At 38.0% G+C, this 27,500-nt stretch overlaps 1 protein-coding gene across 4 annotated transcripts in view; it reads right to left on the reverse strand.

Moving 5' to 3' along the window:
* The window catches only part of sfmbt1 (Scm like with four mbt domains 1), a 107,967-nt gene that overhangs the window by 19,655 nt on the left and 60,812 nt on the right, over nucleotides 1–27,500 (reverse strand). For all 4 annotated transcript variants that reach the window (XM_051921296.1, XM_028824695.2, XM_028824694.2 and 1 more), the window contains exons 12-16: nucleotides 23,927–24,040; nucleotides 23,747–23,789; nucleotides 23,593–23,657; nucleotides 18,189–18,328; nucleotides 13,886–13,995 (exon numbers count right to left, since the gene is read on the reverse strand). In XM_051921296.1, the coding sequence (XP_051777256.1) occupies nucleotides 13,886–13,995; nucleotides 18,189–18,328; nucleotides 23,593–23,657; nucleotides 23,747–23,789; nucleotides 23,927–24,040 (472 nt within the window). The remainder of the gene's footprint in view (nucleotides 1–13,885; nucleotides 13,996–18,188; nucleotides 18,329–23,592; nucleotides 23,658–23,746; nucleotides 23,790–23,926; nucleotides 24,041–27,500) is intronic.

Consider the following 27,500-nt stretch of genomic DNA (forward strand, 5'->3'; position numbering starts at 1 on the left):
CACAACTATTTTCCTGTTCTTCACTTAATGAAAAATGCTGATTTTATATATTATAAATATACAAGACGGTTTAATGAATTGTTTTCAAATGCTGACTTACAATGTACAGTGATCTTTTATACCATCCTAACTCATCTGAAAAGACACTTCATAAAATCAAACCAACATATTACATGTAATATGCACTGTGGTACAGTGGATTACATTACCCTTACCTCTTATAGATACACGTAATAATCTTATTATTTAATAAAAACATTTAAGTATAAAAAAAAAAACACACACACACACAAATAAAAACACAAAACACCATACTTGTAAACTAGTCTGTTGTGCAGTGGACAGCATTACCGTTTACCACCAATGGCAAAAAAACCTAGGAACATGACCTGCATTAAAGGGGTTTTCATTAATGCAGTCAGTATGTTAGCGAAAAGATAATTTTTTTGCAGTCTCTCTTCATCGAAAGTGCTTTTGTATGTCAGCGTGGCGAGTTTAAATTGAATGCAAATGGTTATAGGAACCCAGTACAATTAAAAAAAACAAAAAAACAACATGATTAATATGAGCAGTTGTCCTTGTATGAGTGAGGAGCAGGGCTGCCAAATTTTGGAAAAATTATAACTTATAAAGTATTTAAAGGGAATAACGGGATATAACTAATTATAGCAATTTAGACATGAGGTAATGAAAGCATGAACAACAATTTCTGCATCATGGAAATTAAGTGAAGCATGAAGAAGGTGAATATTATGTAGGTGATAGAACACAAGTTTTATTTTAGATGTTAATGTGCATCTGGAAAAGAAAAAAAAAAAGAGTGCAGAATCAAAAACACCAGCAATATTATGAACAGTACTAGAATGAATAACTGTAATACCATCTAAATTAAAAGGAAAATCACCGACCTTTGAAAGGGTAACCTTGAACTCTACAAACTTGATCACAGTCTTATCCTCATTTAACATAAGGAAATTAGTGATGACACCACCATTAACATAGCCCAGGTGAGAAAAGAGGAGGGTTGGGAGTTGGGCCAACCCTCAACTCCCAAAAAAAAAACATATGACTTCTTCAAAAACAGCAAGTACAAATCAACAGGGCTTAATATCCTAGAGATGTTCCTCAGAGAGGAAGATGGAAGGGGGAGCTTATATTTACGTGTCCTCGGCATAGATATGATACTGCAAACAATGCTGACGAATAATGCAGTCCAGAGGAAGCATTTAGATGATAAATAAGAGGCCCTAAAACTGAGTCTTGTGGGACACCTAGATAAATCAGAGAAGTGTGAGACTTACATTCTCAAATAGAATTACGACCGAACTTGAACCAGGCTAATGCATTATCTTAAATTCCAAGTGAAAAGCAAAAAGCATCAAAAGCATCAATTAGTTCACTTAAGTTTAAAATTTTAACAAGACCATAATCAGTAGAGCGGAGGAGGCCACTTAGGGCTCATTTATACTTCAAACTCAGAACATGTACGCGCCCGCATCATGGCTGCCACGCAATCCCAGTGTTCATTTGATGCGTCCTCTGAGCAGGTCCTCAGAAATTAACGCGACGCGTGCGCGAGTTGCAGTACCAGCAAAAAGTCGGGGGGCGCAGTGTGCTAAAAGTTGGAATGTGACGTCAGAGTCTCTGGTTACTATCTACATGTGACAGAAAGCCGCTTTGCAGATCCTATGAGATCAGTGTGCGCGCTTCGATATTTGATAAATGGTTCGATGTGGTGAAGCAAAATGCCGACATACAGATGTATTCATGGTGCTTTTATATTCAAGCGTCGCATATTCCCGATCGTAATGACACGATACGTTTTAAAATTCTCACATACCATCTTCTGTGCTATCTTTTTTTCTAGGGCTTCCTCTGCTCCTGACAGCAGCAAATCGCCAGCAATAGATCGCCACACTGAGCACATTAAATGTATGATATTCCAACGCTCTGTACATTTAGATTCCTTAGATTTATACTTGATATCACTTTCATGATGAAAAGCATTAAAGTATGTATATTACATTTTACAGATAAATCTGTAATTTCGTTTAAATAATGAATACTGTTAATAGGACGGAGTGGTGGCTCTGAGGCTAGGGATATGCACTGGCAATTGGAAGGTTGCCGGTTCAAATCCCGTAAATGCCAAAAGGGACTCTGCTCTGTTGGGCCCTTCAGCAAGGCCCTTAACCTGCAATTGCCGAGCGCTTTGAGTAGTGAGAAAAGCGCTATATAAATGCAAAGAATTATTATTATTATTATTACAATTACACACATGGGGTGACACAGTGGCGGAGCGTTAGCGCTGCTGTTTTGCAGGGAGTCACGTCGCTGATACTCCCTGCCTGGAGTTTACACGTTTTCCTGCTGGGTTTCCTCAGTGTGCTCCAGTTTCCTTCCAAAGATATGCAGATTTGGGGATTTGGTGCCGCTAAAATAACGCTAGTGTATGTGTGTGCTTGTATTCACCTTGCGATGAGCCGAGGCATCGTCCAGGGATTGTTTCTCACTCATGCCCAATGCTTGCTGGAATGTACACATCCCTGGATTTAATCAATAAACATCCTTTTCAGAGATATTGCGGTAAGGTGTCATCGGAATTTAAAGGGTGTTCTAGGCAATTCACAACACAGAGAAGTCGAACATGTTCTCACCGTGATAATATCTCGCACTGCCACCTGGCGGATTCCTTCAGATTTACGTAAAGTAAAGTACGCGTACAAGTATAAACACTTCAATGCTTGCGTAGCAGGAGCGTCCGCTGCAGCATGCGTCGTGTGAAGTATAACTGGCCTTACAGCTCTAAGCAGGACAGTTTCTGTGCTATTATACTTCTTATGTAACGTTGTGTTTAACTGAATACAACAATACTCAGTCTCAAAGAATTTACTAGCAGACCCTATATCCAAGCATGGTAATATCTGACAATATGAAAAAAAAAATAGTAAAAATTATAATGTTACTTCTAAAAGCTTAATTATAAGTTCCAACCAACAGTGAACTAACATTCTGCACAAAGGTTTTCAACAAAAAACTAATTGAAGGGTCAAATATTAAAAACAATAATAAATTACATTTAAATAGAAGACTTTACTGTTAACAGAGAAAGTAAGTTAATTACACCGTAATTGTATGTGTAAACAGTGAGCTACATAAAAATAATCCATTGTTAAGGATAAATTTACAAAGATAAACAAGGTAGAATACCACGCCAATCAAGTCACAAATGTTAAAATTTAAGTGCTGAAAATAAAAGGTTACTGTTTAACATCATACCCTCGGTTTATTGTTATTATTGTATTAGGATTTATTATGCTTATCCAAGACCACTTTTTAACACCATTCCCTGGGTTTATTATCTTAATACTTTAAGATTGCTGAAGATTATACTTTATGCTTATAGTTTGTTAATGATTATATTTTAGGCATATAGTATTTAGACTTTATTGGTAATAGATATCTCTACTTTTTAATACTCAAACACCGCTGCGTGGGGGCTTGTTTTGTTTTGGACGTGCTCTATCTCTAGGTATGTCAGAGGACCGGGACTTTGTGAAGTGGGGTTCAGCCTCACGTGGGGAGGCATAAGGGGGGGGGGGGGGGGGGGGGGGGGGGGGGATAAGGGGGTTAGAGAAAGAGAGCAGGCTATATCTAATCTATACTTTTAATTCTTATAATTATAACTATCAACATAACAATAGACTACATGGTAATAACTCGTGGGGAAATTGGAAATTAAGGTTAAAGCTGTCTCACTTCCAGTTAAAACTATAAAATGGCATCAAAAATTCAGAATCAAGGTCTCCATGATAGGACAGTTAACTTTGTGAGCTGGAATGTTAAAGGTCTGAATCATGAATTAAAGAGAAAGAAAGTATTCTCTCACCTAACAGGTTTAAACGCTAAAATAGTATTTTTACACTGGACTGGCCAAATGTTCCATTCTAGCTTTACAAAGAAAACTAGAGGTTTGGGAATTCTCATACATAAAACAGTCTCATTTGTAGCATCAGATGTAGTATCTGATCCTGAAGGGAGATATGTGATTGTCATGGGCAACTTATTTAACTGTAAGATGATTTTGACAAATGTGTATGCACCTAATGTAGATGATAAGGAATTCATGCAAAATGTATTTGCATCCATTCCCAATGTGAATACTCACAAAATTATAATGGCTGGGGACTTTAATTGTGTTTTAAATCCACTCTTAGATAGGAGTCCTGTTACTGGGGGGATGACATCTAACACTGCAAAGACAATTACACAGTTTGTAACTGACCACATATTATCAGACCCCTGGAGGTTTCTAAACTCAAACTCAAGAACATATTCGTTCTACTCACCAGTACATCATTGCTACTCAAGAACTGACTATTTCTTTATAGATAATAATTTCTTGCCTACGATTAAATCTTGCAAGTACGACGCTATTGTTATTTCTGACCATGCATCTCTGATCTTGGAGCTAAAGTCATTATGCCCCACACACTCACCTTACAGATGGCATCTTAACCCGCTCCTATTACCAGACGAGAACTGTACAGAATTTATATCCAAACAAATCAGTTTCTTCCTAGAGACAAATACATCCTCAGAGGTTTCTGCAGGAATACTCTGGGAAACTCTAAAGGCCATCTTAAGAGGACAGATTATTTCATATCATTCCCACGGAAATAAATTAGAAACCAAGAAAGTATTAGAGCTAAGAAGCGAAATTACTAGAAAAGATGAAGAACATGCCAGGCGTCCAAGCGAGGCTCTGCATAGGAAAAGGCAGGCTCTGCAATTAGAACTCAACCTCTTGACAAGTAAAGAAGCTGAACAACTAATTTATAAATCAAGACATCATTACTATGAACATGGAGAGAAAGCTAATAAGCTTTTAGCTCAACAAATCCACAACCAAGAAATTCGCAATGCAATCCCAGCAATCACCAACACAATCAGAGATGAAATCATTGACCATAAAAAATATAATGCACACATTTAGAGACTACTATAAATCCTTATATTCTACTGAGTTTAAAGAAGACAACACACAATCTAATGCATTTCTGGATACATTACAGATACCACAAATAGATACTTTCAGTGCGGAGGAACTGGATAAACCTCTGACGCTATCAGAATTACTAGATGCTATAAAGTCACTTCAAGGCGGGAAAGCAGCAGGCCCTGATGGCTACCCTGTAGAATTTTATAAGAAATTCTCCACTCAGCTAGCTCCCCTCCTATTAGCAACATTTACAGAAGCTAGAGACAATCGAATTCTATCCTAAACTTTTCGCCAAGCATTAATCATCGTCTTTCCTAAACAAAATAAGCACTTATTACAATGTGCATCATACAGACTAATTTCACTTCTGAATAATGATGTTAAGATACTCTCAAAAATCATAGCTAGAAGGATGGAGAAAGTGCTGCCTTCGGTAATATCACAAGATCAAACTGGATTTATCAAGGGTCAACACTTATCTTCCAATCTTCAACGCCTGTTTAATGTAATATACTCACCAGCAAAGTCAAACACCCCAGAAATATTATTATCACTGTATGCAGAAAAAGCATTTGACATGATTGAATGGAAATACCTTTTCACTACATTAGAGAAATTTGGGTTTGGTCTGAACATTTGTGCATGAATAAAACTACAGTATACCAATCCAGAAGCTTCAGTTTGTATTAACAACATTTGTTCAGAGTACTTTAAACTAGAACGTGGTACCAGACAAGGATGCCCCTTGTCACCACTGCTATTTGCAATCGCCATTGAACCACTAGCGGTTCACTGTCGAAATGCTTATTATATATGCTTATGATAAAGGAGATTATCAGAGAAGAATTGGAACAGAAAATTTCTCTATATGCAGATGATATGGTACTGTATATATCAGACCCACAAAAGTCTGTGCCTGCAGTCTTAACAGTACTTACAAAATTTCAAAAGATCTCTGGTCTCAAAATTAATCTGAATAAAAGCGTACTCTTTCCAGTGAATTCTCAAGCATATAATATTAGATTGGAAACCCTAGCTTTTATCATTGCAGATCAGTTTAAATAACTAGGAGTAAATATCACAAGTAAACACAAAGCTCTTTATCAACAAAATTTCGCCATCTGTATGGAAAAAATTAAGCAAGACTTGCATAGATGGTCAACCCTTCATCTCACTCTAGCTGGAAGAATTAACATTGTTAAAATGAATATTCTTCCTAAGCTTCGGTTTTTACTTCAAAACATTCCAATATACATCAATAAATCATTTTTTAAGCAATTAGATTCAACAATAACCTCATTTATTTGTAACTCAAAACATCCACGTATCCAAAGAACGACCCTACAAAGACCTATGGCTCTATCCAACTTTCAGTTTTATTACTGGGCAGCAAACATACAAGCTATAAAAACCTGGACACAAATACATGAACATACACGGGCCAGGTCCGCAATAGAAGTAAAATCCTGCAGTACTTCTTTATATTCCCCTGCTTTGTGCCCCAATAAAAGCAAGTTATCGCCGATATACTAATAACCCAATTGTGCTTCACTCACTCAGAATATGGAACCAATGTAGAAAGCATTTTAAGACGGAGAATCTTTTATCTGTGGCACCCCTGCAAGAGAACCACCTCTTTCAACCCTCACAAACATATGCAGTTTTTCATATCTGGAAAAGATTTGGGATTAAATTGCTTAGAGACCTTGATATAGACAACATCTCTGCATCCTATGAACAATTACATTCCAAATTTAACTTTCCAGCCACACATTTCTTTCACTATCTTCAAATTAGGAACTTTGTTAAACAAAACCTGCCCGATTTTCCTCATCTTGCACCCTCCTCCATGCCGGAAAAAATATTGCTCAATTTCGAGGACTTAAACACCATCTCTGCAACATATAAAATTATTTTACAGTCCCTCCCTTTCAAAGATCCAAGAGGACATTGGGAAAAAGATCTCTTAATATATCAGAAAAGGAGTGGAAAGTAGCAATACAGAGAATTCACTCGACCTCCATATGCGCAAAGCATACAATTACAGTAATCCCTCGCTACTTCGCGGTTCACTTTCGCGGATTCACGACTTCGCGGGTTTTTAAATACAAGTGATTGCCCGCCTAACGCGGAAGTTATGTTCCAGACCCATCAGCAACAGAAGAAAATCCGCGATATAGAAAGACCATATGATATGTGGATGTCGGGCTAAGGATATGAGTAACATCTCACTATTATAAAACATTTTAACTTCACGCAAGACAAGACAGTGAGACAGGAAAATAGGTGATGTACACCTAAAAGCCTGATTGTACAGGCTTTTAAATTATTGACACGCAGAGCGACAAGCAGCACAAAGCCAGCACAAAGTCCACTTCTCCTTAGCGTTCATTCAGCTCCCCACCCCCCTTGACAATGCGAAGTGGCAGGAGCATACTGCGCTTCCGGGGAGGGGGGGTTTGAGCGAAGGTGCGTTCAGCTCTCACACACCCACACACACACACACACACACACACACACACACACACACCTCGCGCAGAGCGACAAGCAGGCATTTTGGCAGAAGCAGCACAAAGTCCATTTCTGCTCAGCGTGAGTTCAGCTGCCCCCCTTCACAAAGCGAGTGCAGACACATTGACATCTGATCGCTGCGTGCAGGCAGTGTGCAGTGTTGGTCTGAGGTGTTTAAGAATGTAGAAAGTGTTTAAGAGCATAGGAAGTGTTTATAAGAGCGTGGGAAAGGTTAACAAGAGAGTGAGAAAGGTTTATAAGAGCGTGGGAAGGGTTTATAAAGCCTTAAAATATGTATAAATAATAAAATAAATATAGGTCGCTACTTCACGGATTTTCACCTATCGCGGGGGGCTCTGGAACGTAACCCCAGCGATAGGTGAGGGATTACTGTATTCAATTCAAAATTATATATCGAGCACATCTGTCTCGCTTAAAACTGTCCAAAATGTTTCCAGGGCAAGATCCAACCTGCGAATACTGCAATCAAGTCCCAGCCTCACTGGGTCACATGTTTTGGGCCTGCACCAAATTAACATCATTTTGGACCAAAATTTTTAAGTGCCTCTCAGACAGCCTTCGGGTCACAATCCCTCCTAACCCATTAATAGCTGTGTTTGGTGTTCTTCCAGATGGGTTTAAAGTGGAGAAGGAGAAACAAACTGTGATTGCATTCACTACACTTTTGGCACACAGACTTATTTTGCTAAACTGGAAGAATCCTAATTCTCCTCTTTTAAGTCAGTGGGAAACTGATGTTTTATACTATTTGAAATTGGAAAAAAACAAATTCTCAGGATCTGTACAGAACTTTTTCAAAACCTGGCAGGATCTAAACAATAATATTTTAGAATAAGCTCTTAAAGTACCAAGGAAGCAATTATCTGCGCATTTTTTTCTCTTCTCCATTCATCTTTATTGCCCTATTAAACTAATCAATCTAGGTATGTTTACAAGCTTTAAGATTCACCTCTTTGGCCATGCTCTCTTTCTCAGGGGTGGCGGCCAATCTGTTTTCAATCCTATTTTTTGTAAAAACTGATCTATTTGTATGGAATAATAAAAACTAATAAAATTAAAAAAATAAATAAAGTGTATATTTAATACAGGTAAAGTCCTTATCAATCACTGATTCAGAAAACAAAAATAGCATTTTCCTTGTCTGATCAAATGAGGCAGAATGCATCCAGCTAATATTATACTTATAGATTCTCTGATGAGAAAACCAGTACATATACTAATGCTGTCTTCAGTACTGTATTCACACTTGGATAGATCATTGGTTTGAATATATTGCATTATTCAATAAATTGGTTTAGATACATGAATTCTCCTACATACATTAGTCTGGATTGGCATACTGGCGCAACGGTGAATATGTACTTTAATGTCTCGGTTTCATTTCATCACTGCTTGAAAATGTACATATTTTGAATAAGAATTATATACCTGTCCAGCATATTTATTTTGAAAGTCATACTGGCTTGACATCCTCATTTATATAACACTTTTCTCTCTTTTCATTACTTAATAAAATCACATGGATCCAGTCTCCACACCCCAACAAGTTACAACTGCTTAAATACCATTACATTTCTTTCTCAGAAGCCACATTATTGCTTGCACAAAAGATATGGCCACTCAATTTCCACAAACATTTTCAAAATCAATCTTTATTATGTGCAACGTGGGTTTCACAAATTAAAATTAATGTTGGCAAAAAAATACTAGAAATGTGAGATCAATAGAAGAAAATGAACATGATCAAAGAACTAGGTGGCCTTTGATTATCTGCACTTTACATCAGTGCACCAGCTCAGCAGGTGAGCATGCAAACATCTCATACATGCTTTGACTTTTTTCCCCCCCTAACTTTAAGAGACAAGATCACAAGAAGGATTCATTTTTACACAACCATCTAACTAGTTGTTTGGATTTTTTTCCCTCAACCACGATTGTGTATGTCAGGGCAATCACTTATTCATTTCATCTTATTTACCATTCATCCATCCATCCTCTTCCGCTTATCCGAGATCGGGTCGCAGGGGCAGCAGCTTGAGCAGAGATGCCCAGACTACCCTCTCCCCAGCCACTTCTTCTAGCTCTTCCGGGAGAATCCCAAGGCGTTTCCAGGCTAGCCGAGAGACATAGTCCCTCCAGCGTGTCCTGGGTCTTCCCCGGGGCCTCCTCCCGGTTAGACGTGCCCGGAACACCTCACCAGGGAAGCGTCCTGGAGGCATCCTGATCAGATGCCCGAGCCACCTCATCTGACTCCTCTCGATGCAGAGGAGCAGCGGCTCTACTCTGAGCCCCTCCCGGATGACTGAGCTTCTCACCCTATCTTTAAGGGAAAGCCCAGACACCCTACGGAGGAAACTCATTTCAGCCGCTTGTATTCGCGATCTCGTTCTTTTGGTCACTACCCATAGCTCATGACCATAGGTGAGGGTAGGAACGTAGATCGACTGGTAAATTGAGAGCTTTGCCTTGCGGCTCAGCTCCTTTTTCACCATGACAGACCGATGCAGAGCCCGCATTACTGCGGAAGCCGCACCGATCTGCCTGTCGATCTGCCGCTCTATTCTTCCCTCACTCGTGAACAAGATCCCAAGATACTTGAACTCCTCCACTTGGGGCAGGATCTCGCTCCCAACCCTGAGAGGGCATTCCACCCTTTTTCGGCTGAGGACCATGGTCTCGGATTTGGAGGTGCTGATTCCCATCCCAGCCGCTTCACACTCAGCTGCGAAACGATCCAGAGAGAGCTGAAGATCACGGCCTGATGAAGCAAACAGGACAACATCATCTGCAAAAACCAGTGACCCAATCCTGAGTCCACCAAACTGGACCCACTCAATACCCTGGCTGCGCCTAGAAATTCTGTCCATAAAAGTTATGAACAGAATCGGTGACAAAGGGCAGCCCTGGCGGAGTCCAACTCTCACTGGAAATGGGCTCGACTTACTGCCGGCAATGCGGACCAAGTTCTGACACCGGTTGTACAGGGACCGAACAGCCTTTATCAGGGGGTCCGGTACCCCATACTCCCGGAGCACCCCCCACAGGATTCCCCGAGGGACACGGTCGAACGCCTTTTCCAAGTCCACAAAACACATGTAGACTGGTTGGGCAAACTCCCATGCACTATCCAGGACCTTGCTAAGGGTGTAGAGCTGGTCCACTGTTCCACGACCAGGACGAAAACCACACTGTTCCTCCTGAATCTGAGGTTCGAATATCCAATGGACCCTCCTCTCCAGGACCCCCGAATAGACTTTTCCAGGGAGGCTGAGGAGTGTGATCCCTCTGTAGTTGGAACACACCCTCCGGTCCCCCTTCTTAAAGAGGGTGACCACCACCCCAGTCTGCCAATCCAGAGGCACTGTCCCTGATGTCCATGCGATGTTGCTGAGGCGTGTCAACCAAGACAGTCCTACAACATCCAGAGCCTTGAGGAACTCCGGGCGTATCTCATCCACCCCCGGGGCCCTGCTACCAAGGAGTTTTTTGACCACCTCTGTGACCTCAGTCCCAGAGATGGGGAAGCCCACCTCCGAGTCCCCAGGCTCTGCTTCCTCATTGGAAGGCATGTTAGGGGTATTGAGGAGGTCTTCGAAGTACTCCCCCCACCGACCCACAACGTCCCGAGTCGAGGTCAGCAGTGCACCATCCCCACCATATACAGTGTTGACACTGCACTGCTTCCCCCTCCTGAGACGCCGGATGGTGGACCAGAATCTCCTCGAAGCCGTCCGAAAGTCGTTCTCTATGGCCTCCCCAAACTCCTCCCACGCCCGAGTTTTTGCCTCAGCAACCACCAAAGCTGCATTCCGCTTGGCCTGCCAGTACCTATCAGCTGCCTCCAGAGTCCCACAGGACAAAAAGGTCCTTTAGGACTCCTTCTTCAGCTTGATGGCATCCCTCACCATCGGTGTCCACCAACGGGTTCGGGGATTGCCGCCACGACAGGCACTGACCACCTTACAGCCACAGCTAAGGTCAGCCGCCTCAACAATAGAGGCACAGAACATGGCCCATTCGGACCGGTGAGAGGCGCCGACTTGGAGCCTGTTCATTGGGGTTTACCCTGGTGGACAAGAGGGTAGCCTCCCTCCACCTTCGGGAGGGGGGACAGGTCCTAACTGTTGTTTGTGCGTATGTGCTGAACAGCAGTTTGGAGTACCCACCCTTTTTGGAGTCCCTGGAGGGGGTGCTAAAGGGCATACCTTCTGGAGACTCCCTCGTTCTGCTGGGAGACTTCAATGCTCACGTGGGCAATGACAGTGAGACCTGGAAGGGCGTGATTGGGAGGAATGGCCCCCCTGATCTGAACCCGAGCAGTGTTTTGTTATTGGACTTCTGTGCTCGTCACGGATTGTCCATAACGAACACCATGTTCAAGCATAGGGGTGTTCATATGTGCACTTGGCACCAGGACACCCTAGGCCTCAGTTCGATGATCGACTTTGTGGTTGTGTCGTCCGACCTGCAGCCACATGTCTTGGACACTCGGGTGAAGAGAGGGGCGTAGCTGTTAACTGATCACCACCTGGTGGTGAGTAGGCTTCGATGGTGGGGGAGGATACCGGTCAGGCCTGGTAGGCCCAAACGTGTTGTTAGGGTCTGCTGGGAACGTCTGGCAGAGTCCCCTGTCAGAAGTAGCTTCAGCTCCCACCTCTGGCAGAACTTCGACCACATCCCGAGGGAGGTGGGGGGACATTGAGCCCGAATGGGCCATGTTCCGTGCCTCTATTGTTGAGGCGGCTGACTTTAGCTGTGGCCATCTTATTTACCATAAGTCAAAATCACAATGGTGATTTCTGTTATTCCTTATTGGCAGTGTTTCATTTAAGGACCGTCTTGGTCAATAAGGAGTTAACAACTGGGTGTTCTGAAAGGGTGGACACTAGATATGTTTCTAATTGTGTAGAGGAAGCCGGGATTGCTTGGCTGTTTGTGAATGGTGATCGGCAATCATGAATGCAGAATGGTCAGAACATGCCTACATTCTGGTTTAACAAATAACTTTTGTATCTGTCTCTCAATGGCATAACCCCCCAACCCCTGCAGCAACTGCTATGTTAGAGTGAGAAAGTACAAGTACATACCCAGTGCTTTTACTCTGCTTCCTTACTTAAAAGGCAACAGAGTATGACAGAATTTTAGCTCTGGAGAAAGTCAACTTTAGCTTGTGCATTTTAAACGTAAGAGAACATCTTGCTAAACTTAAATGACAAATTGATTGGAAAAAGGCAAAAGATATTATCTTTCTGAATAAGTTTTGGATTGTGGCATAGAAAGGATACGTGAGACATTTTATTAACGTTGATTTTCTCTATTTTGCTTTATTATTGCAAAGTTAGACTATTTTAACTATGCTGAAATGTTATTTACAGAGAGAATTTTATTATATTTCAAACAGAATACTTTATAATGTAACTTACAGTTTAAAAGGCACAAATTAAGACCACAAATATTCTACTACCATTTTCCAAGTCAAAAATAGTGTTTATTTAATTAAGGATTTTTTCAAGAATTACTATTTAAAATTTGAACTGTTAAAAAAAGGCTCTTACCTTAAAACAATATTTTTGAATTGCTACACAGTTTATTCTCCACACTATTATTTGTGCTGCATTTAACATGTTTTATTGAAAAAGCAATAATGATTATGGTTAACAATTTTTAAAAAACTATTTCTAATGTGCAGAAAAAAAAAATTAGGAAAAAATGTTAAAAGCATGCATAAACGAACAATGTTAATAAAATTTCGGTCACTTTGCACAATTTCAATACACAGGTATGATTAACTTTTCTTCCTGCCCTTCAGGAAGCTGTGTATTTTCTTCAAACAGCTTAAAATGGCAGCGTAAAAAAAAAAACAGCTATTAAGGTGTGGTTACAAAGTATAATAAAATGTGAAAAATGCATCATTTTAGACATAAGCCTCACTTGATTTTTTTGGTTTCTAACTTCTGCTTGTTGTTGTTTTGACTCCTGGGCAATAGTGAATAAACTCTGCTTAGTTTAATGTCTATTTTTTGTTTCTGCTTTGCATCACATGTGATCCCAGGTCCTGAATTTAGAAAATGGTTGGACAGAACTAATTGAAAACTGTAACATTCACTTAAGCAAGCTGTTTTATTTCTGGGTAGTCAATTCAGATTTTTTGAATGCTGGTTAAAATTTACATTTTCGACAGAAAACAATGGCAACATACAGTATATGTCTCAATAATTTGAAACCTTTTATTTAAATAATACAGGCATTTGCTCTTTATGCATGCTTTCAATATGAAACCAGAAACTGGAACTGACAGAGAGTTTAACAACACAATGGAAAAAAAGATTAATATAACTTCTATGCACTTACTTAGCTTTGAGGGTTTCACTGTAGCCCCTCCAGCGGGCATCTTCATCCAGCTGTAACTCTCTCAGGACACGGCTTGGCTTGTAGGCAGCATTAATTAACAGAGAAAGCACCTGATGGAAAAAAAAGAGGACCTAAAATTCAAAGTGCAATTCCTCCCCAAACACATGTATCTGAAACATTTATCAACTAACAAATATCCTTAATGGTGGTATTATGCTTTGCTCAGTATAATTAAAGATAAAATGATTTTCTTGCTGTTTGGTTGTGTTGAAATCAAAATTACAATTTAATACATATATCTTAAATTGAAATTATCCACTTTGAACTATTATTAATTATATACAAGACTATTGTTATTTTGTAACCCACTTAGTCCTGAACAGTGTTGTGAGGAGTGCTGGAGCCTATACCAGCTAGCACAGGACGCAAGGCAGGAACAAATCCTGGACAGAACGCCGGTCCATTACAGGGTGAGTGTGCACACATACACACACACACCTTAACCACACACTGGGGCCAAATCAGAATTGCCAAGCCACCTAACCTGCATGGCTTTGGACAGTGGGAGGAAACCCACAGAGATACGGAGGGAGGACCCAGAATGCGAATCCTGGCTCCCTTACTGTGAGGCAGTAGTACTGCCACTGTGCTGCCAAGATGAGATAGGCCCTTTTTTTAAACTTATAAAACACATCATGAATCTCTTTACGTAAAATAATCAAAAATAAAAGTTGAAGATATCCAACATTCTACAAGTTGTCAACATGTTCGAAAAAGTATTTTGAGTTTCTTAGTTACATTACAAGCAGAAATTATTTCTCTGCACTCAGATGCAGTTAGTTTCTTGCTATTTCTAGGAACCAAGAACAATATTTTCAATAGGGACTGACAAAAAGCTTGCTTTTGTCTTCTCAGTGGAAACATTTAAACAAGCTTTGTGAACTCTGCCTAACATGCTAAATTAAGTGGAAAGCCAACTTAGGAAAGATAGTGGGTTAGAAGACTTATTTCACAATATACAGCATACTTAATTGCATTCTGTATGATCCAACCAGGCATCACTGTGGTACACAGGGCTCAAAAATTATTGCTAGGGTCAAGATGAGTTTTATTTATTACTAGCTGAAATACCCAGTGTTGCCCAGGAGGAATATAAAGCGTTTTTTTTTTTTTTATTCTTTGAGAAAAATATAATAAAAAAAAAAAGAAAACACAACTTTAAAAATAAAAATCAATTAACTAACAATGAAGACTCACTAATGTGTTTGTCTTGCGGTCTTATATGTATGTTATTATCCAGTTGACGCTCAGAACCGACCAACTCTATTTAATTTAACAGGGGCGTGGTGGTACTCAAACATAAAGAATGCTGGCAGTCACCTCCAGTTCGCCCTCTGGTGGTCGTTCTAAGTGTCAACTGGATGATAACATGCATACAAGACCGCAAGATCTCCCCCGACCCTACCGAGAAGGGGGTGGGTTAGGGTTGATTTCATCCTACAGAAGTTTTAGTTGACCAATGAGAAACACGTGTACCACGTTTCATGAAAATTGCTCCAGCTGTTTGGAAGTGATGCTGGAACATACATACATACACACACGCACACACGCACATTGACTTTTTTTTATATATATATATATATATATATATATAGATTTTCAATGATGTTTTCCTGAAAATGAGGTTTAAAGTTAAGTTTAAAGTTATTAAGGTTTAAAATTAATACAAAATAATGCTCACTTAAAACGCAACTAAATTCTAAGGAATGACAATGCACTGAGCTTTACATAATACACATGTAAAAAATATCTATCATCATGAGAAAGTTAAAGAAATGACAACACAAAAAGGAAAATGGTTATTGAGCCTCATACACTATGCTACAGGTGTGAAAACAATACAATATACTGTATTTCACTTAACAATACATCTTAATAAGTTTCAAGTAATTAAAGCAGTGTCAACTTTCCAAGAAATGACAAAAGCACATCTTATCTCAACCACAGTGAGGAACTAGATGGGGCAGACTACAAAGAATCCAGGGATCACGTATAGTGAACAACAGAACCAAGCTGGATCAGGGGGTTACCAAGACTTCAGAATGAGAATTAGAAGGAACATCAATGTCAACAGGCTAGTCGGAACCACTGCCAGAAAAAAAGGCCTTAATGATGAGAAACAAGAAAGTGAAGTGGTTAGAGTTTACTTGACACCGATGAGATTTTGACCAAAATCAGTTGGCAGATTAAATAAAATCAAAATTTACCTACTGTATGTGGTACACCATAATACTAGTTCATTCAGCATTACCACAAGAGTCGAAAAACTATGAAATATACAGATGTGTTACAGGCACTGGCTATGCAGCTTTTTAAAATGAACAACCATCATGAACTTTTGTAAGTAGTGCTATAAAGAAGAAACTTAATTTTTACAAAGAAATAGTGGACTGAAAACAGATGTAAACGTTTTTAAAATGCCACATCAAACTCTAGGCTTTAACTTAATTGAAAACCTGTGATGTGAACCTAAATGAAGATGATACTTCATATGCTTTGCACTTAAAACATCAAGGCTTTCACAAAGATTCTGCATGTTGAAATGGTTTTATAAAACCTTCTAAAATATTTTCCTATAATATTTCATAAAGTAGGAGAAGATTTTGTGCTATTACCTATGTTAAAATGCAGCACAATGTACTATATAAAAAGAACAAAATAATAAAGAGGTACCACTATATTAAAAACATTTTCTTTGAATTATATTTGAATACAATTATTTATTTTTCCCACTTTGGACTTAATCTACAGCTCATTATCTGTGCTGTTTGTTTAATAAAGCTTTACCTCATGGATATGTGAATAAAACAGTGAATGTGAATCTCACTCTGGTGGTTCCTCAAAATGGACTTATCGAATACATAAAAAAAACAAAACTTTACAGCAGCTTTGCCAAAATTATTTAATTTCATTCTGCATTTAAAAAACTGTCTACTAGAATAAAATAACAAAAGGCACTGAACTCTACTGTGGTACAATGCATAGCACTTGAACCTCTGCAATTTAATTATGTGTTAGCAGCTAATCAGCAGCATGTTTCTCTGCCTTGTAGAACTGTAAGAGCATTAAAATGTTGATAACACAAGGTTTAAAGATATGTATTAGCCATGATAATATCCCATTAACAGATGCTCTGAATCAAGAGCCATAACAGAAACTGTACATAACAATAAGTTAAAATTGTGTTTTATTTTTATTAACTGCAGTCACGTTTCTCGACTTTTTTGGAATCCATAATTCTTAACCACCAAATACACGATGTCTAAGCAATGTGGCTAGAGATTTATGCTGCAAAGTTACTGCTACAAAAACTTGACTTTGAATGCACACTTGGACACTTTGTAGGATTTGCTTGTTTTGCACTTGTGTGGATTCACTGGGTAATCTAGTTTGCTTTCACATGCAGTATTGAAGATGTACATGTTAGGATAAGCTCAGGATTTTTCAAGTTACTTCCTCCCAAACATTGCATATATGCATTCGTTACACGAAATTGTGGTCTAATGTTAAGCGTTTTCTATACATTAAAAAAATATATACATCTTGCCCGCTCTGGCTCCTTTACAACAGAGACAGCCAGGCATAAAGCACCACTGTAATAGCCAAAAACTTACTAAATATATTCTCTTTGAGTTCCAATAAAAGAAAATATGCCTTCCATATTTCTGAAGCATGGAAAGAATCGTTTTATCGCATATTCCTGGTACTATTTTTCCTGAGGTAAGGCTATGTTTTCTATTTGCTTGTGTGAGTTCGCACATAAATATGGAAGTACATCAAAACTAAAATCAACCACTTGGCACCCGACAACCATTTATTTATCAGTGATAAACATTCTTGAGAGTTTTTATTCATTCACAACATGCAGAATTTCTGTTTTTTTTTTTTGTTTGTTTCATAAATTCCAGACTTCAAGTTTATGACACAATTTCCTTGCCTCCATGTTGTTTATGCTTATATGCATACATACTAACATTTTTGACTTTTTTGGACCCACAAAAATTAAACAGCACAGATGGATGTCACCTGTCCAAGTATCCAGAATAGTCAAGCGCAGATACACTTCAGGTAATAAATGTTCAAAATCCAGCATTTGTGTTACTTAGAAAGTAATAAAACTTATAAAATCAAAGTTATAAATGATATCCTTCAGTTCAAACAAAATGTTTACCTAATGTTCAATATAATTATTAAGCATACAAATGAAGTTTATTTTTTAGTATATTACACCACTTAGGCCTACCTCCTTCAGAACTAAGGCGCAGTTCCCAGGACCTACAGATCTTGGTAGCTCTGCAATTCGACCCTTGTTGAGGTATGGACCGGAAAAGCAACGGTGGTTAAAGTAGATTTTTGGACAGTAGTACTTGCCATTGCTAAGCCCTTAAGAAAGAAAGGGAAAAAAACTGATTATTTACAAATATAAACATACATTTAGAAAAGAATAGGCAATTCAGCCCAAAATGTTTATTCTTGTTCACCTGGTGTTTTAAAAGCAACAGGCATAAACAGCACTATAGATGACAGTTTCGTCCATAGTGCTATACATAACTGGTTTAGTACACTTACAAGTCAATACATGAAGAAATATTTCAGACATGTTAAATTTGTTCTTAATCAACTTTAAATTGTACCCTACGTGAAGGTCTTATTTTGAAAAGATGACATGTTTTAGATTTCTTCTGTTCATTCCTAATGCTTGTATCACGTCTCCACCTTAAGGTCACAAATTGCTTAGGTTACATGGAAACAAATTGGTGGGTCTAGCAGCAACTCCACACTAGAATGTCTTACTGTAGTTATGCAATTTCTATAATAGAGACAAACCTATATAACAAATATTTTATTGCAAGAATAGTATTTGTAGATTTTTATTCTATACACTCACACACACACACACACTGGACATACACATATTTTATATAGTATACTGTACAAAGGGATTAAGGAATACAAATTCCTAAGACTGAAACTTTGGATTAAGAATTATTAAAAACAAAACTACAATAACCAAGAATAAACATAAAAGTGAATCTGTGCAAAATTTTTAGATATAATATATACAATGAACACATTTGAATAACCAAATTAAATGAGCATATTTCAAAGCCCCTTTACTGTGGTTTGGTGGTACACTAAGAGAGATGTACAAATGGACTAGGAGTTAATGTTGGGGACAGGTTACCCTTAAAAGAAGGGTTATCACAATTACAAAACTTCAAACTTCAATACAATACAAAGGAAAGTATTAAAATTCAATATCGTTTTCAATACTCACTACAGTAAATAATAAGTAACGCAGAAAAAATGCATTTAAATAATTTACAATACTGTGTGCAGTACATTAAAATCTTTACATTGATGAAAAAAAAACAAAAAAAAACCACCACATCCATGAAGTGGCCGCCATAGCCAGACAATTCAATCACCTTTCACTTTAGTCACCACAATTTAATTTCTACTATAATACACCAAATATATGCGCACAGAGAGGAGTACCATCACTGTGTATGCAATTGAGCTCTAAAAGGTTATAGTGCCTTACATGATACAGTAAATGTCATGAAATATAATTTTAAAATCACACTAGTAAAATAAAAGATAGCAACATGTTACAGCAGCAAACTTTGTGGCAAGGGCTTAAAAATTGACAGAGCGATTGAGCCTCATTGCTAAAGAGTGTTGCCCCTGAATGAACAGCATAGAATAAAACTAGCCTGCAGGTAAAAATAAACGCAGAGCCCTGTCTTAATGCATTAAATGTTTAAGTGACTACAAAAAACTTTTTAACATGTAGAAAAACAGCCAACATCACATCCCTACTTCAAACACAAGAGTTTACAGGCTTACACGGATTCATTTTTCTGTAACTTGCAATTAAGATACTATAAGAAACAGGGCTGCAACTTGAGAAAAACCCATTAGTAGTCTACATGGCACAATTGTCAAAAGGCAGCATGAACCAGAAACACGTTTATAATGTAGGCTGTAAAACTGATACCATGAGAAATGATCATTGAAATAATTTTTAAAATGTTACAATCAATACTTATTGATATTGTGATACTTTAAACAATAAAGGAGAAAGGTGTCTTTGCATAAACACTGAAAATAAAGTTAAAATGTTTTTTTAAATGTGTTGGAATGATTGAACAGAAAGAACTAAAGGAAACCACAAAAACAAAAGCCCTAAAACCAAACTCTAGTGACTGATGATCTTCCAAAAGAATTTAGGTTAACTTTCTGGTATATTACTACAGAAGATTTAATATAAGTTTTAACAGAACTAATTGAAGGAGATCATGCTGTATTTCACATGGAAAAACGTCCTTCATTAATGATATAAAAAAAGAAATTTAAATTAATTGCAGAAAGAGAGATCTATCACCTTACTGTTGTGCAGACTATAAAATCTAAACCATATTTGTGAACAGAATTAGGAAGAGGCTAGAAGAAGGTACGTCCCTGAATGCAAAATAGTGTAAAACCTACTGTTGATGGGGAAATCAGAGAATAAGTAGAAGAAAGAAGAATCCCATTAGCAAAATTGAATTTGGATCTAGAAATATTTTATAACATTCAAACACTTGAAAACTGATATACTGTGGGCTTTATAAATCATAATAATAACGGAAACGATCAAAGAATGCTATGTAAGAACTATAAGAAAGATCATAATAAATAGTAGTCTGATTGAAGGAATAAAGACAGAAAACTGTCTAAGGCAAGGATCTCCATTGTCTACAAGTCTTCTTGTAATATGTATGGAACCCTTATAACAGCAAGTTAGAGAGGATCAAAGAATCTAAAGAATACAAACCTCTCCAGGTAAAGTAATAGTCAAAGCAATAGCAGACATGGATGATTTAGGTCTAATATGCAGAGGAATGAAACATCAATTAGAAAGGCAAAGTATCAGTCCAAAATTACTATGAAATACTGTATTGAATGCCTGAATACCAAGGGAAGTTATGGAAGATACTGGGGAGAAAACATTCAAAAAGAAACAATATAAATTTCAGGACAGATAAGAGTAAAACGAATTAAGGATTGAAAGAATTAAAGAGGAAGGTACAAAGATTAGCAGGTTTATGAAAAACCAAGAAGTAAAAAATTAAAAATCATGCTAATCTTGCAAAATTAATATATCTGTCAAGTCTTTAGCCTCTGTGCAAACAACTGAAAGAGAAGTCCTGTCCACAAAAAGAAAGGAGGATAAGGTCTTTAAAATAATAGACTCTTGCTGCCATTAAAATGTAAGGAAATCATAACATATCTAGCTCAGAAAATGAAATGTAAAGCAGGTAAGATACAAAGCAGGATCATAATTAATTTAAAAGATGAAGAAAATAAGACCTGGTATTCCTGAAAACCCTTAAAAAAAATTCTAGTGTGAAGACAAGAAATGATCAGGATGAGAGAAATATCAAGGTATGAATATGAGAGAACAGGAAATCACAGAGAAAAAAGTACTACCTAACTGTTTGGCAGGCCTGGCATGGGAAACAGCACAATATACTGGACACAAATAAAAATCTAGTTAAAATTAAACTGATTATGAACGCCAGATGTCCATAGCCAAGTGTTAATACAATAAAGTAGAAGATGCTGAATACATGATGTGGAAATGTAAATACACAAAAAATGTGAGAAAAGTGTCCAAAAGAGTTTACTACTCAAAATTCAACTGCAGATGCTATTAAGGGGTAAGTTCCAAACACCATTTACACAGAAGAGAGAAAAAATATCATAAAAGTGTATAATTTGGACTAATAATGAAAGAAAAACACCATTAAAAATACCTGAGAAGGATTAAATGGTACGACCACATCATACAAGGATAAAAGAACAGATAGCACAATAACAAAAAAATTGGATTTCAAGGAACACCACTATCAATCTAAGGACTTCATACAGAAGGTGAATAATTTAAGTATAGTGACTTAATGAACAGTATACCGTATATCAGCAGTTCCCAAACCTTTTCTGTTCCCAGCACACTTAATGTTTCAAGATTTATCCACAGTGCCATAAGTTTATACCTGACAGTTGCAGTGTGTAGTTTGGTGGCTTGGTGCGATTAAATTATAAAAAAAATTAAACGCAAATTATCACAAATGTTTAGGATAGTTTTTAATCAGTTCTTCTCTGAGGTGCACCACATGGTTGAAAAGAGGCCAATTTTCCAAATTAGTGGATTATGATGACTGACCATTTCAAATTAAATATTTGTTAATGTTTTCGTACACTGTAATTTATTCAATTCAAAATAATTTATATTCTTTTTACACTTAAATTAATATGTTAAGAACCAGTCATAATCTTTTATTTGAAAAGATTCAACAACAAACATTACAAAAATCACAATTTATAGATGGGAACAATTAGTGAGACGGATGAGCCTGTTGTTCACTAGACATCGTTGTAAATCTCAGAATCATACTGGATACAGCCACCCTCATTTCCTGTTCTATGCTGATTTTCGCACAGCATTTGCTTTTTATCATAGCAACCACTGAAAACCCAGCTTAGAATAAATATGATGTTGCAAAAGGAATTAAGATTCACTGAGCTTTACTACTCAGCAGCAGATATTCATCTTTTACTGATAGCCAAAAGTCAGTAACATCCATGAAGCCAAATTTTACATTGAGCATATTGTCGCAAGACAGATCAGTAAGATTTTCTTCTTCTGCAAAAGTCAATTCAGATCCTTACACATCTATGATTGTTGCCCAACACCTGAATGAGTTCATTCGGGTCTGTTCTCAAAATGATACTGTTCAGTCTCGTCAGTGACGCATCATTTATTATGAATAAACCAATCATAGCACCAGAGAAAAACTTAGCTTAGAAAAAGGGTTGGATAGTGTCATTATAACAGTGGTATTATTATTTCTATATACTTTTAAATTATTTTTGGATTTGTTACGGATGATAAAGATGTCTAATATTGGAATATTTCACAGCACCCCTGTAGGCCAGTTGTGGTGCCCCATGGGAACCGCTGCTGTATATGCTATCATTGAGCTGGTATCGTTATTCAAAAAGAAAGGTACTGCTGTAAAGATGTACAAGATGCTCCTCTGTATTTCCATTTCTTTTTTTTTTTTTTTTTAAAGCAAAACAATTTTTCAAGAAAAACTTGAATACCTCTTAAAACCTTGCTACTGTTCAACACATTTCAAAACAAAACCAAAATTTAAGTAACTGCCATTGCATTAAACTTCGTGACACAGGCAGACTAGGTGCCATAGCACCATATTGTATATTAGCTTACAGACTATGAAAATTCTTCTGTTTTGGTATAATACTTCACATTTATAGATGCATTCTGAAGTGCGTTTGTGCTCCAAAAGAGTTACATAGCATCTGGTTGCATCTGCTGATGGTCCCTGTGTTCACTGCACAATGTGGTGGAGTACCTGCAAGGCTTTAAATTATTCTGTATGGGTCAATAAAGGTTGTGGGAGTTTGTGTGTGTGTGTGTATATATAAAATTTTGCTTTTTTTTAACATTTTCCCTATTATGAACAATCAGCCCAACATTAACATCACTCAATGTAAACAGACGTTTAACCTTATTTCCTTGTAGCTTTACCCAGCAGTGAAATGTTAAGAGGAATTTTGCTGTTGGCAAAACCTACCTACTTCAGCAGAATTGCAGTCCTGACTTCTCAAACCATCTGTTATAATATGACTAGGCAACATTCTGGAAATAAGATGCAAGAAACAAGTGTCAATACACAAATTACACTTCCCTTCAAGATTACAAAACCTGGAGGAAACTTCAATTCTTACTGCTTCTCAGGCTGGACAACAGCTACTTTTCTCTGCTTCTTAACTATTAGAGACAAATAGAAAGATAAAGATGTTTAGAAATGTTTCTAATTAGTTTAAGTATTCCTTTGAATTTCAGGGATTGCTATGTTGCAGTTAAACCACAGGAACAATCATGCCTGGACTTGAGAAATAAGGCACCTTTAGGTTTCCGTGGGTGACACAGTAAATATCCATTTGTTTCACACCAACTGACTGGGAAAATGTTTGTGGACTCCACATGAACAATACAATCTGGTATTGGCTTTTTTAAACCTAAAAAAAAAAAAAAAAACAAAACACATGAAAGTAAATGTCAGTCTATTATCTAACAGAAGTTCTATATATATCTAGATTATACATACACACACACACACACACACACACACACACACACACACACACATATATATATATATAATTATATATATATATATATAATTATATTGTGACGAGCGGCTGGGACGCCCCTGCTGCATGTGTTCCGGGGGAGCAACCATGGGCAACTCAATACCTTCCCCGGGACGCTTGGTGGCAGCCTCCCTGGCCAACGGTGTTTCCCCAACCTCCTACAGTGCTCCATGGGAGATGGAGTCTTCCACAGCCTGGTTGGGAGCTTGGGTGGCCGCTAGGAGGTGCTGTCTTGATTCAACAGCCCAGCTGGACGAGTTTTCAGCCCCACCCGGAAGTGCAATTGGGACCAGGTGGTCGAGCACCTGGAACACTTCCGGGTGGGCTATAAAAGGGGCCAGCCACCACCACTCGGGGGCCTGAGTTGGGAGGAGGAGGACTAAGCTTGAGGAGGAGTGGTGGTAGAAGAAGAAGAGAAAACTGTGTTGTGGGTTTTTGTTGTGCTTTGGGACTGTGTCGGGCTGTGGGACACGGGGAAGACGTGCCCCACGGCTAAAGAGAAAATAAAGAAAAGTCTTTCATTTTATACATGCCTCCGTGTCCATCTGTGTCGGGTGAGGTGCCTATATAGCGCCTTTTATTACAATATATATACACACATATACATACTGTGTATATACACATATATTTTATATTATATATATACTAGGGGGCTCCGCCCCCTGCTCGCTTCGCTCGCCAACCCCTGGCGTTGGGACATGAGAAAGAGTCAGATGTATGAATTAGATATAGAATAGTGTGCAGCTTTGGATGATGCCCATAGAAATAACAAATAGAGTGTTTGTCATATATTAATGTTTTATTGGAATATTTCTTTGTATACAACATTAGTAGTAAAGATGGTGTCTTGTCCTTGAATGAGTCTTCCTTGGCATGGATTATTTATAATTTTAACTTTAACGTCAGATGAACGGCGAACACGTGAGAAGGCAACATAAAGTTGTCCATGTCCAAAAACGGGTTCAGAGAGGTAGATGCCAACCTTGTCCATGGTTTGTCCTTGTGATTTGTTGATGGTCATGGCAAATGCAGGTTTAATGGGGAACTGTCGGCGTTTCAATGTAAAAGGTAATTCTAGCTCAGAACTTGTAAGGTCAATTCTAGGAATGAGAACAGTATTGTTAGCATGTGATCCTGTAAGAACTGTCGCTTGAATAACATTGCGTGTCATGGTGTTGACGACTAACCGTGTGCCATTGCATAAACCCTGTTTTGTGTTAAGGTTTCTTAATAGCATGATTATTGTTCCGTTTTTAAGGGCAAGGTCGTGTTGTGGTAATCCGGCAGGGTTAATAGTGTTCAAATATTCTAAGGGGAAATTTATATGTTCATTGTCGTCATCAGAGTCAACTTTGTCTGAGCTTAGAAAGATCTGTGTTTCTCCAGGAAGTAATGAAATGACTTGGTTATTAATGTGATTAACATTAATATTTTTTGGACATAATATAGTGCGTTGTGTTAACAGGGGTATTTGGTCTAATGTGATTGCTGTTCCAAATATCTCTTTTACTAAGTCGTCTGAGATAAAGGATTGTGGAATGGAAATAATATCTGGGTGAAGTCCATCTGTATTTGTGAGTGTACCATTTCCCAGTTGTATTAGCCAACTGTTATATTCTGGATCTGGACATCGCATGTTTTGTACCAACTGTATTGTTTTAAAGCAATGCCAATTGTCTGCGTATTTTAAGGTGGACTGAACAATAGCTGAGCGCATGGCATGTGGAACAATAGCTAAGCATTGTCTAAAATCTCCTCCTAATAAAAGAACTTTTCCTCCAAAGGGAATATTATTATTCATCAACGTTTGTAGAAGTTTATCAATGGTGTTGAGTAAGTGACTGGATGCCATTGTACATTCATCAATAATTATCAGTTTTGCAAGACGGATGTCTCGGGCATTGCTACTGTGAATGTTCATAGTGGATACTGATGTCTCTGTGATTGGGACCGGTATTTTGAATATTGAGTGACATGTACGACCATTTATTAACAGATTTGCTGCCACTCCGGAGGATCGCAGTCACTGTTAATATGTTTCCTTTTCTGCAGTTGAACGGTTAATAGTGCTTTATTGTAAGGAGATCCACCTATGCTGACACCTATGCTGTCTAGTGTGAAGGTGTTGACGTTCACTTTAGAATATGTGGCTTTGGGTGTCACTTCTTATGGATGTGTGTGTGTGTGTGTGTGGGGGGGGGGGGGGTGAGGATTGTTGTTGCGCGAGCGTCTTCTTTCTTTTTGTGTTCCTGTGTCTTGTTTGAATCCCCCTCTTTGTGTGTGTCCTGTCCGTTGCTTGTAGGGTCTGTGGGGTGGGCTTCGCTCGCCAACCCCTGGTGTTGGGAATGACAAAGAGCGTGATGTATGAATGAGATATAGAATAGTGTGACGGTGTAGATGATGCAAATAGAAAGCAAACAATAAAGTGTGTGGCACAGTGTAAAGGTTTATTTGAAAATTTCTTTGTACACGCCGTTTAAGTGTAAAAGGTAATTCCAGCTCAGAACTTGTAAGGTCATTTAAGATGGTTATTGTTGTGATCAGAGTCAAGTTTGTCAGAGCTTAGAAAGAGTTGTGTCTCTCCAGGAAGTAATGGAATGACTTGGGTATTTATGTTTTCCACATTAATATTTTTTGGACATAATATAGTGCGTTGTGTTAAAAGGGGCATTTGGTCTAATGAGATTGCTGTTCCAAATGTCTCTGTAACTAAGTCGTCGCAGATAAAGGCTTGAGGAATTGTAATAATATGTGGCTGAAGTCCATCTGTATTGGTGAGTGTACCATCTCTCAGTTGTAATAAGCAATTGTTATGATCTGGTTCTGGACATCGTATCTTTTTTACTAACTGTATCTTTTGAAAGCAATGCCAATTGTCTGCGTATTTTAAGGTGCACTGAACAATAGCTGAGTGCATGGCATCTGGAAGAATAGCTAATCACTGTCTAAAATCTCCTCCTCATAAAAGTACCTTTCCTCCAAATCTAATATTATTATTCATAAACGTTTGTAGAAGTTTATGAATGGTGTTGAGTAAGTGACTTCATGTCATTGAACATTCATCAATAAACAACATTTTTTCAAGACGGATGTCACGTGCAGTGCCACCGTTAATGTTCATAGTGGATACCGATTTGTAGGATCTAATGCAGTTGATAAAGATTTAACTTTCAGGTACATCGTCAGTTATAAGCTTCTGTAGATATTCAGTATATGAATGTAAAGAAGGCAGTCTAATTTGACCCTTTTGACAACAACGTGTAAATGTATAACTTGTATTGCCAGTTGTTTCTTCAGGGAAGTGAACTGAATGACAATGATTGCA

Source organism: Erpetoichthys calabaricus, chromosome 18, assembly GCF_900747795.2.
Source record: "Erpetoichthys calabaricus chromosome 18, fErpCal1.3, whole genome shotgun sequence".
NCBI lineage: Eukaryota > Metazoa > Chordata > Cladistia > Polypteriformes > Polypteridae > Erpetoichthys > Erpetoichthys calabaricus.